At 48.0% G+C, this 11,431-nt stretch overlaps 1 protein-coding gene across 3 annotated transcripts in view; it reads left to right on the top strand.

Moving 5' to 3' along the window:
- The window catches only part of UBL7 (ubiquitin like 7), a 17,047-nt gene extending 9,847 nt beyond the window's left edge, over nt 1-7,200 (top strand). For all 3 annotated transcript variants that reach the window (XM_012801920.2, XM_023509965.1, XM_023509966.1), the window contains exons 5-11: nt 938-1,022; nt 1,866-1,923; nt 2,602-2,735; nt 2,994-3,043; nt 3,298-3,465; nt 4,044-4,166; nt 6,938-7,200. In XM_012801920.2, the coding sequence (XP_012657374.1) occupies nt 938-1,022; nt 1,866-1,923; nt 2,602-2,735; nt 2,994-3,043; nt 3,298-3,465; nt 4,044-4,166; nt 6,938-7,075 (756 nt within the window). In that variant the 3' untranslated portion in view covers nt 7,076-7,200. The remainder of the gene's footprint in view (nt 1-937; nt 1,023-1,865; nt 1,924-2,601; nt 2,736-2,993; nt 3,044-3,297; nt 3,466-4,043; nt 4,167-6,937) is intronic.
- Nucleotides 7,201-11,431: the final 4,231 nt, after the last annotated feature.

Below are 11,431 nucleotides of genomic sequence, written 5' to 3'. Positions count from 1 at the left end.
CTGCCTCCGCCTCCCAAGTAGCTGGGACCACAGGCGCCCGCCACAACGCCCAGCTATTTTTTGGTTGCAGCCGTCATTGTTGTTTGGCAGGTCCGAGCTGGGGATTCGAACCCGCCACCTTAGGTGTACGTGGCTGGCGCCTTAGCCGGTTGAGCTATAGGCGCTGAGCCTGGCCTCATTCTTTAACTTTGGGTGAACTGCCTGCCTACCACCCCTTAACCTGAATGTCCTCATTGGGGAAATGGGCTAATGTCTTTGTATAGGAGAGTAGACAGGCAAAATATATCTGTGAATTTCCTAATGTATATGAATATGAAATAGTAGTTGTACAGGGATTGAAAAGGACTTTTGGAGCCTAGAGAAACCTTTGTAATTGGACTTCTAATGAGAGCTTTTATTTTGGAAGCATTAGAACTGTAGATAGAGGACAGGACCACAGACATTGAAGGTTTATTGTAGTCTTGCTTTTTCCTTTTCTTTTTTTTGTAGAGACAGAGTCTCACTTTGTCGCCCTCCATAGAGTGCCGTGGTGTCACACAGCTCACAGGAACCTCCAACTCCTGGGCTTAGGCAATTCTTTTGCCTCAGTTTCCTGAGTAGCTGGGACTACAGGCGCCTGCCACAACGCCCGGCTATTTTTTTGTTGCAGTTTGGCCGGGGCTGGGTTTGAACCTGCCACCCTCGGTATATGGAGCCGGCACTCTACCCACTGAGTCACAGGCGCTGCCCTTCTTTTCTTTTTTTTTAATTGTTTGTTTTCCCTCCAGTAAGCTGTGATCTCAGAGCAAAAGAGATTCATCTGTTTCTGGGGTTATTATTCCATTGTGGTGTTATACATGTAAGCACTTAGCAGGAGGAAGTCCTTCAGTGGAGTGTGGGTATTTGATGAGTGCATTGAGCTGGTCGGAGTGCTCAGCCCTCCCTATTTCTTCTGCAGGTCTTTAAGATGCTCAGCAATAAGGAATCTCTGGATCAGATCATTGTGGCCACCCCAGGCCTCAGCAGTGACCCCATTGCTCTTGGTAAGTGCAAGACTAGATTTGAGAAAATAGGAGTTGTTGGAAAAGGAGATACCAGGAGAAGGCAATTACCCTAAAGAGACTTTGACTATCTTCTGAAGAATCACTGGTCTTATGGGAAGAGGGAGAGTAATCAAGATCTGTTTGACATACCCGGCCCTCTGAGAGCTCTCAGTCCCACAGAGAGATAATGGCCTAACATTATACATGAAGGCACAAGGATGCCAAATGAGGGCAACAGTTAGTCCATATCCCAGCAATCAGGGAAGATGTTCTGTCCACCTTGATGAATAAGGGAGGAACCCAGAGGAGAAAGAGACCAGCATATTGGTACTCAGTATGTGATTTAAGTGCAAGGGGGAGGGAAGAGCAAAGGAATGTCCTGTTGGAACACGATAGAGAACACTTGGGTTGTGTGGCTTAGCATTTTGCTTCTTCTACTTGTGAGGGCTGGTTTATGGTCCTGTGTCCCTGTTGAGCCTGTTGCTCTGAGACCTAAAGCATTTTCTTTTTTTTTTTTTTTTTTTTGAGACAGAGTCTCACTATGTTGCCCTTGGTAGAGTGCTATGGTGTCACAGCTCACAGCAACCTCAAACTCTTGGGCTTAAGCGATTCTCTCTTCCCAAGTAGCTGGGACTACAGGTGCCTGTGACAATGCCTGGCTATTTTTTGTTGCAGTTGTCATTGTTGTTTAGCTGGCCTGGACTGGGTTTGAACCTTCCAGCCTTGGTGTATGTGGCTAGCGCTGTAACCACTGTGCTACAGGGTGCTGAGCCCTAAAGCATTTTCTTCCTCCTAGATCTGGCCAGATTTCTATTTTCTGAGGTGACCCCTATTCTCTTTCAGGGGTTCTCCAGGACAAGGATCTCTTCTCTGTCTTTGCTGATCCCAACATGCTTGATACGTAAGTGTAACTGTTAGAGTAGAGAGTCCCTCATTTCTCCACACATGGTCAGAACAGAAACCTAATTGTCACCCTGGCTGGAATCTGTTCTTGGAGACTATCTGCAGTGTATCACCAAGTCTGTCTTTTCATCATGTCTGGAGGGGAGAAGAGGCAAGGGCAGGGACATAAAAAGAATGTCAGGAGGAAATGGAATTCTGAGGGAGAGGGCTCTGCCTATTAGGCTCAGTTAGCTTTTGTTCTGCAGATATTAGGGAGCTCAGGAAAGGAGAGGCAGGTATCCATAAAATGTTAGGGCTGGAAGGGACACGGTCTCTTATTTTCTAAGTGAAGAGAATAGTCTCTCCCTGAGAAGAGAAGGGCCCTGTCTAAGGTTGCCTAGTGTAGGGGTGATGATACCTGGACCAGAGGTTAAACCCCAAGCCTACCAGGCTGTATCTTCCCTATCATGCTTTGCCTGAGGGGAAGGTAAAGAATCTATAGGAGATCTAGGAACTGAAGGCTTGGGCAGATTCATAGGAGGATTGGGCTTCCTGGGGGAAAATACTGAAGACTGAAGAACTTGAGGGCAGGCATGGGTGGCTCCATTGTTGTGAGGGGACACCCAGAACTCTTGTCGTGGCTGAGGATACTCTTTCCTTCTTAGTCATCCCTGGGTTTCTTCCTACCCTGTCCTAGATTGGTGCCTGCTCACCCGGCCCTGGTCAATGCCATCATCCTTGTTCTACACTCGGTAGCAGGCAGTGCCCCGATGCCAGGGGCTGACTCGTCTTCCCGGAACATGCCCTCCGGCTCATACCGAGATATGCCAGGTGAGCCCCAGAGGAGTGTAAAGTAGGCCCTTGGGAGCTGGCAGTGACCCAGGGATTGCTTTACTCAGCAGCTATGTATAGTATTGGCAGAGGGCGTTCCTTGGGAACTCTCGGTTTGAGTCAGGAAGTGCATCTGTCCTGTAATTTTCCAAGGGGAGAGATAAAAATATGAATTTGGAGAGTAACTTGAGCTGAGATTCTGGAGCTTCGCCTGTGCCTTTCTGTTCTTCCTCCTGAAATCTGTTCATCCTCCTCCAGGTGGCTTCCTGTTTGAAGGGCTTTCAGATGATGAGGATGACTTTCACCCAGTAAGTGGCCTCCCTGCCTGCCATTTAGAGGAGGTGGTGGTGGAAATGAGCTGCTCTTGGCTCCCAGCAAACCCAGGCTGGGAGGTGGTCTTAGGCCCTTAGGGAGCCAAGACCATGTCAGCCTGTTGCTTTTTCTGGATTCCTCTCTGAATGTGGGAGGTTAGTCTCCCTGAGAACTGTTCCTGGAGCAGGTTGGGGTTCATTTGAGAATTTCACAGTTCCCTGCTCTGATTCCTTGTGCCTTCTTTCTCCAGAGCACCCGTTCCACGCCCTCTAGCAGCACACCCAGCTCCCGCCCAGCGTCTCTTGGGTACAGTGGAGCTGCTGGGCCCCGGCCCATAACCCAGAGCGAGCTGGCCACTGCCCTGGCCCTGGCCAGCACTCCGGAGAGTAGTTCTCACACGCCGACTCCTGGCACCCAGGTATGGAAGAGGGCTGGGAAGAGTAAAGCTGGGTCCCTGAGGGAGAAGCTCCCTAACAGTAGGATAGCTTTGCATTTGCTAGGCCTGGTGCTAGAATTGGCTTGAGCTGAACCCTGGATCTCTGGTGGGGATTCTTACTTCAGCTTGGGTGACTTCCACTTCACTTGCTATTAGGGATCAGAGGTCCAGGATTTAGCACAGTCCTGATTGATTTTTCCTCATAGTTTAGAAGAACCTCCTCTCACACAATGTGGCCTTCCTCACCCCTCACAGGGAGTAGACATCACTGACTTAAAGCATGTCTGGTGATAAGTCATTCTAGCTTTCAAGACCATTTCTTACAGTGCTGGGGTCCTAGGCTGGGTCAGAGTCAGGGGCCTCCAAGCAGAAGAGAATAAAATCTTTCCTTCTAGGAAAGCTTCTAGGTACCTTTGTGTGGTTATTTCATGTCAGGCCCCTATTGGGAGGCAGTAGTTGGCCACCCCCAGGAGCACTGTGGAGTGATATGACAACGTGGATATCTACTCTTGAGATTGTGATGGCTCGGAGGGTGGTACTGACCACTGATTTTTCTCTAGGGTCATTCCTCAGGGACTTCGCCTATGTCCTCTGGCGTCCAGTCAGGGACACCCATCACCAATGATCTCTTCAGCCAAGCCCTACAGCATGCCCTGCAGGCCTCTGGGCAGCCCAGCCTTCAGGTCAGTTTTCCTGTGTCCTGGTTTCCATGAGGCTTCCTCATAATTTTGGATGCCAAGCCTTTTTCTGTTCTCCAGAGGCCCTGCCCACTTAGCATGCTTAATTCTTGGAACAGCTAGAGCATGGCAGTGATAGCTGAGGAGTGTTTCTAGCAAGGGCACACTGTCAGAGTGGTCCCTGTGGTCTCCTCCTCCTGTCCCAGTGACTGTGGCTTGACTTCCCTGACCACCTGCCTTGGATAATCATTTCGGTTTTAGTCAAGCAGGCCTTCATTCATTCAGTGAGTGGTGACTGAGCTTTGAGCAGGCATATCCTAGGCCTGGGACAGGTATTGGGGCTAGGGGGCAGCGGGTCCTTATCCCTGCTATGGAGGGGCACCAGGTAGGTACTGAACTGGGGAACAGCAAGGGGGAAAGTCCAGCCACTTGAGATGGGGTCCTGGGTCAGGCAAAACTTTTTGAGGGCGTTTAAGCTGATTGTCAAAGAATTCGTTAGAGGTTAGAGAGGTGGGGGTGGTGGTGGTGGATGGTTTCCAGGCAGAGGCAACTCTGAGGTCCGTGTGGCATATTAAAACTGCAAGGCTTAAGAACAGAAAGTGTGTTGAAATAACTTAATTGTGAGAGCATTAGACTGAAGATCAAAACTATAAGGCTAGAATGCCATGTCCTGGTGGAGGGATCCTGAGATGGAGCCAGAGAGAGAGACAGAGAGATCAGGAGCCTGCATGTAAGGGGCCTTGAATGCCAACCTAGAAGGATTAGACTTGATCTTCAAGTTAGGGAGCCATGGGTATTTTAAGGAGCAGAATGGTCACCCTAGAAGCTGAATGGGAGACCTAAAGGGTCAGTGGCATTTTGTTAGGCATGAGCTGTTTGCTTCATGCCAATTTCCCTTCTCCCAGTAAGCCTGTGGGGGGAGCCTCCATCCTGGAACTTGTCTGAGGTCATAACGCCATGAAATCATAAAAACAAGGTTCAAGCTCCAGTGGTTTTCACTACCTTATGTGGCCCTTAGAGACAGGGAGGGGAGCAGGACATGTGGACAACTTGTCTTCTCCATTCTCTCATATTCCTTAGCTAGATGTTGGTTTACTTTGTTTCCCAGCTCGAGAGTTTTGCTGGCTCCACCTGGCCTGTAAAATGAATCTGAGCTTATCTGAGGGTTTGTAAATCCCTCTGCATTCTCTGAGTTTGCATTTCTTCCCCTTTGCATTGCCATGTTCCCCATGTGGACATGTTGTTTTCACTTCCCTCCTGTCATGAAATAGATTGATGAAGCTATGAAAGCACTAGAAGAAAATATGGGTGTCTTTCTTTAAATCTTTATACATACATCGTAGAGAAGGCCTTTCATGGCTAAAACTCAAAATCTGGGAGCCATTAAGTAAAAGAGTTATACATTTTAAGTTTGTAAAAGTGAAAATTTCTATGTGGCAAACCAAACAAAAAAAAAGAAGCAAAGTTAACAATCAAGTGGGAAAAAAAATCTGTAACACATATCATGTAAAGGTCAAAAATCTTCCAATTGTGTAGAGATTTAGAAATCTCTACACAAGACCAACACACCCATTCCCTGGGTTATGAATGAGGTAGGTTCTGTAGGTTTGTTCTTAAATGGAGTTTGTGTGTAAGTTGGAACAGGTACATTTACCTGTAATAGCTCCTATCCATAAGTACAAGTCAGATGTTTGTAACTCAGGGACTTACTATAATAGCCTGTTTGTGTGAGTTGTACTTAAATCAGATGTTTGTAACTCAGGGACTGCTAGAATCCAATAGAAAAATGGGGAAAAGATATGAACTATTCACTGAAAGGAAGTATGTGCCCTTGAACTCATGTAATTCCTAGGAGTCTCATTTCTAGGAATTTATCCTGGAGATGTAGAAAATGACAATTGTATAGAGTCAGTCACAGTAGCATTATTTGTAATAATTATCTGGTAATGGCAAAAGATAAGAAATAGCCTAGTCATGGTACATTACAGGACCATATGTGTTGGAATATTATACAATTATTAAAAAACGTTTTATGTACCTGCCCAGGAAGATATTGAGGATAGACTGATAATATTAAAAAAAAAAAGTTTAGGAATGGATTTAGAACAGGGATATAAGAAAAGGGTAAATGTAAGAATATATATTTATATTTCCTCAGAAAATAAAATCGGTTATGTAGGGTAGGGATGGGAGTGGGTGAGAGTAAGACTTCACTGCATATCAGTTTAAAAAAACAAAATGAAAGTTAGCCAGGTGTGTTGGTGAGTACCTGTAGTCCTAGCTCCTCTAGAGGCCAAGGTTGGAGGATTGTTTGAGCCCAGGAGGATGCAGTGAACTGTGATGATGCTAGTACACCTTAGCCCAGGCAACAGAGTGAGACCCTGTTTCTAAAAACAAAAAAAAGAAAAAAGAAACCAAACAAAACTAGTTTTAAATTTTATTCCTCTATCCTCGTTTATTTTTATGTGTGTGTGTACATATAGCAGGGGAAAGAAAGTAATTTAGTCTTTTGGAATTTAGACACTGAGTAATATGTGCTTTCTCTTTTTATCCTTATGCTAAGAATTTCCTTTTTTAATCATAAAACTGAATTTGTTCTCTTCACTCTCATGCCTATCTTTTAGTCTTCCTAGAAGCCCTGTGTTCTGTGGAACTTAACCATCAGCAACTTTGCTGTAGGACTGCTGTCTTCTTTTCCTTCCTCTGAAAGCATAGACCTTGTTAATCTTCATTAGGATCTCAGCTAACGGCTTCTGCCTGCTCCTGTCTTTCCACAGAGCCAGTGGCAGCCCCAGCTGCAGCAGCTGCGTGACATGGGCATCCAGGATGATGAGCTGAGCCTGAGGGCCCTGCAGGCCACCGGGGGGGACATCCAGGCGGCCCTGGAGCTCATCTTTGCCGGAGGAGCCCCATGAATCCCTTGTTCCTCCAAAGCCTCCTGAGTACATTGTAGAGGCTGCTGCCCATGGAAGGCACCTTGAGGCACTTAGGAAGGTGCCTCCATCACTCCCCTCCCCAATATACCTGATGTTCAACTCTCCTGCTTTGTCCAGTGCTTGGTTTTCTGGCTGATCTGAGGTGGTGGAGACAGTGGGACAAGCAAGGTGTGTGGGTCTTGGTGCTGTCAGGGAGCAGGGCTGGCCACTGGGTCCTTGGATGGAAGGTTTTAGATCCATGTCACGGATGCTGTGTGATACCAATGTTCACCATTGGGAGAAGTTTCCAGTGGTAGCATGGACTCTTGGGTGGGGTATGGCAGCCTTGGGACATGCCCAAGACTATGGCAGGGCTGTTGTGCAGTCTTCAGAGTGGCTGCTGGGTTATAGCTATGGCCAGAAGAGGCTCACGCTTCTTAGCTGTCCATATTCTAAGGAGTGGCTGGGTGGACTTTCAGGGGGAGCACATGAGGGAGCTTGCCTTCCCCATCACTCTTCCCAAAGACTTCCAGGAAATTCCTTGTCCCTACCCAGCTTACTCTCAACCAAGCATTTTTTGACACCTATTCTGTAATGATGCCAGAATCCAGATCTCAGAGCTTGGCCAGGAGGCAGGACCCTTTTCTGTGTCCTGAAGATGTAAATACAAGAGTAGTTAAATAACAATACTAACTAACACCAACATGAACAGAGCTCAGCTTTAATACTGCAGAGGGCACCAACCTCCAGCTGCTGCTCCTTCTGCAGCATGGCCTTCCTTTTCATATCACAGAGGTATACAATTTGAAACAGTATGTTTCATGTGCTTTGAATACTTTGTAAGGAAAACACTCATTTATTTGCTGTTTATTTGGAACCTAACTTGGGTAGGAAGGAGTTGAGAGGGGCTATTTGTGCCCTGTGCCTTGGCAGACGTTACATGCCACCATTCCCAGTCATGGTCATTTAGCTTCCGCTTGTCTCCTCCTGGGACATAAGGTTCACCACTCAGGGACAGTCTATTCTATCCTTTAACTGCTCCCCAGAGCATTTGCTCCTTAGCCCCCTTTTTGCCCTAAGAGACTACTCAGAACAAGCCTGTACCTCTTCTACATTAGCAGGACTAGAGTTACTTTTTTTTTTTTTTTTTTTTTTGAGACGGAGCCTCAAGCTATCCCCCTGGGTAGAGTGCCATGGCATCACGCTCACAGCAACCTCCAACTCCTGGGCTCAAGCGAGTCTCCTGCCTCAGCCTCCCAAGTAGCTGGGACTACAGGTGCCCGCCGCAACGCCTGGCCATTTTTTGACTGCAGCCATCATTGTTGTTTGGCAGGCCCAGGCTGGGGATTTGAACCTGCCACCTTAGGTGTATGTGGCTGGCGCCTTAGCCGCTTGAGCCACAGGTGCCGAGCCAGGACTAGAGTTACTTAGAGATAGAGTGGCGGTGGGTGGCTTACTTGCCCCTTTGACCTGTCCTGGTTTGGGTTTCCAGCATATCCTCTTCTCTGGATGAGTTCTAGTTTATTAGTGATGCCCTTAAGGGGAGGTACTCATAAGGTCCTGGACAGCACATTGTCCTTTGCTACCTCTTCTGGAAAGTAGGATAAATATCTGCATTTCCTTCTCAATCATGGGATTAATATTGAGAGGTGTTTGCTTTGGCAGAAAAGTCTCAGAACTCTCCAAATCAGAGAGTCAGATTTGCATTTTAGAAAGGTTTCTCTGGCTTCTTGGATCCAGGTCTCTTTTTGCCTCACTGGTCTGCCTGGAGCCTAGCTGCCGCTTTGTGGTTGGGAGCAAAGGCCAGGAAGCATTGTCTTTGAACTCAATGACTCTTGCTTGTTTATGGTGGAAACAAAGGCCAATCCCATCCTTATGGGTGTGTGTTGGTCAAATGGGGCTGACACAGCCCTTCATGTCCCCATAATACTGCCTGCCCGGGGCTGGTTTCCATTCTGTGGGAACTCTCCCCCTGCCGCCAAGGACTGCCTTCACAGGCGCTGGGGTTCCTGAATTTCTCCACGCCATTTATGTGGTGGAACATTTGGGTCACCCTGCCCTATTCCAGGGACCAACCCCCAATACTGGTTATAGTACTTCCCAGAATTGAGGCACCCCCATGGTTTCCCTTTCCCTTCTTTGTCAGCTCTTTCCTCCAGGGGCTTGGCAAGTTGGCTTTGCTTCCTCTGGCCATGTTTCTAATAGTGTATGTTGTGTCTGATAAGTGCCCCCACTGAGCCTGGGGTTTTCCATGGGCCAAGGAGTCCTTCCTCATCATTGTCCCTTTCACCCTTTCAACAAACATTGAGCCTTTGCTCTGTGCCAGCTAAACATGATGGCATCCTTGCTCTCAGCTTTGTCGTTGGTAAGGCAGACAAATCACTCAAGCCTGGTAAGAACTGGGCCAGGCAAGTCCAGGGGCTATGAGGGCTCATAGGTAGGGGAGCTAACTTAGGCTGCATTAGGGCGGAAGGAACTTCTTGAAGAAAGTGGCATCTAAGCTGAGATGTGAAGGGTAAGGAAGCATTGGGGAGAAAATATGGCTTCTGTGGCCTTGTCAGAGTGTAGGTAGGCAGGGGCTAGATCATATTAAGCCATGTAAGGAGCTTAGGCTTACCTCAAGGGCAATAAGGGAGTCTTTGAATTTTATTCAGGGGAGAGAATCAGACTTGTATTTTAGAAAGGTTTCTCTGGCAGCTGTATAGTGAATAGATTGGGGGTGGGGTGGGTAAGCTTGAGAGGGAGCAGGGAGGCAGTGATCTACTTAGGACAGGTGGTCGGCCGACCTGGCAGTGTGCCATTGGGGAAGGAGAGGAGTAGGCAGAGAGAGACTTTAGGGGTTACAATTAATATCAGATCTCTGGGAAAGGTGAGTATATAATTGAACAGATGGGGACATCAGGGTTCACAGGGGTGAGATCACCTGTCACAGTTTCATGGTTAAGGAAGTAGACCAGGTAGGCCTAGAAATTCAGGTCTGTCTTACTCCAAAGCTGGTGCCCTTCCTCCCGCTGCCCAGGGTTTCTGAAGTATGGAAGGATGGGAGGTGATGAGGGCTCAGATCCAGCTGAGGATCTGGGCTTTATCCTGAAGGCAAAGAACACCCCTGGAGTGGCTTTCAGCAGGGCAGTGGGAACCAAATCTGTATGTGAGATAATCTGACAGCTGTGTGGAGGCTGGATTTGTGGGAAGTGAGACAAGGGGTGGGCGACCAGCTAGGAGGCTGACTGAGCCTCCAGATGGGATAGGGTGGGGGCCTCCACTAGAACTGCAGCATGGGGTGCTGTGAGGTGTGAAGAACAGACCAGCTCTGGGTACCGATGAGAGCAGGTGGATGGTGGTGTGAAAAGAATGAAGGAACTTAGGTGAGGACTTGAATGAGGTGCATGGGACACCCAGATAGGGATGTCTTATAGACTCGTCTCTGGGCTGAGATGGTGGTCAGGAAGTTCTAAGTTGATGGCTTGTGTCATGTGAGAAGGTAACAGCCTTTCAGGGAGAGGTAGAGGAAAAGTGGATACCTACTAAGGAGTTGGGCTTTACAGGGAAGGTGACTGCAGACATGAGACATAGAAGTGGGGCAGAATGCGCTGCTTCTGAGAAAGCCGAGAGAGTGAAAGGAACTGGACAAAAGGCATGGTCAGTGGTCAGATGGTCAGACCTAGTAACAGAAGAGCTGACCTTGAACTTGCAACTTGAATCATGGTGACTTTGGGGAGCCAGATTTCAGGGGTTAGTGAGAGGCAATAGATGCAGGGAGGGCAGAGAACCCTGCCAGTGAGGCATATGATAGTAGGGAGGGAGATGGGATTGAGAATGAGCTTTTGCAGTTCAGCAGAGGTGAAGTTGGAAATGATCACAAGAACTTTTCTAGGAAGCTCAGGGGAAAAAAAGGAAGAGACCCTGAAATAGAATATGCAAATATGTAGAGATGGGTGAGTTTTCTGAACAGATCCCTTCTCCTGATATAACTCAGATTTGGCTGGGCTGTCATGGACTGGGCTGGCACAGCTTGCTGGGCACATGGGCCCAGTTCTGCTCCTCGCCTCAGCCCCATATGGCCTGGGCCCCAGACCAAGCTCTCAGAGCCCTACCCTGAGGTGGCTTCTTGTTTCCTCTGCCTCAGGCTTCAGCAAGGAATGTTTGGTGAGGATGATGGAAAGTTAATTCAGGACTCTCTATCTGTTTACCCAGTCTCTCCAATAGTTTGTACCCCCTCTGGCCCAAGACTGGGCTCAGGTCAGCTCAGCTGGGCCTTTGATTTCCCTGTACCCTGGGCCTGTCTTGCTTTCATAAACTTAGGGGTAGAATCCAGCTTCCTCTATGCCTGAAATGCCTTTGTGGTGACCCAGGTAC

Source organism: Otolemur garnettii, unplaced genomic scaffold (assembly GCF_000181295.1).
Source record: "Otolemur garnettii isolate 467f Iridium unplaced genomic scaffold, OtoGar3 scaffold00011, whole genome shotgun sequence".
Lineage (NCBI taxonomy): Eukaryota > Metazoa > Chordata > Mammalia > Primates > Galagidae > Otolemur > Otolemur garnettii.
The sequence above is the reverse complement of the archived record's forward strand: the minus strand, read 5'-3'. Positions and strand labels throughout refer to the sequence as shown.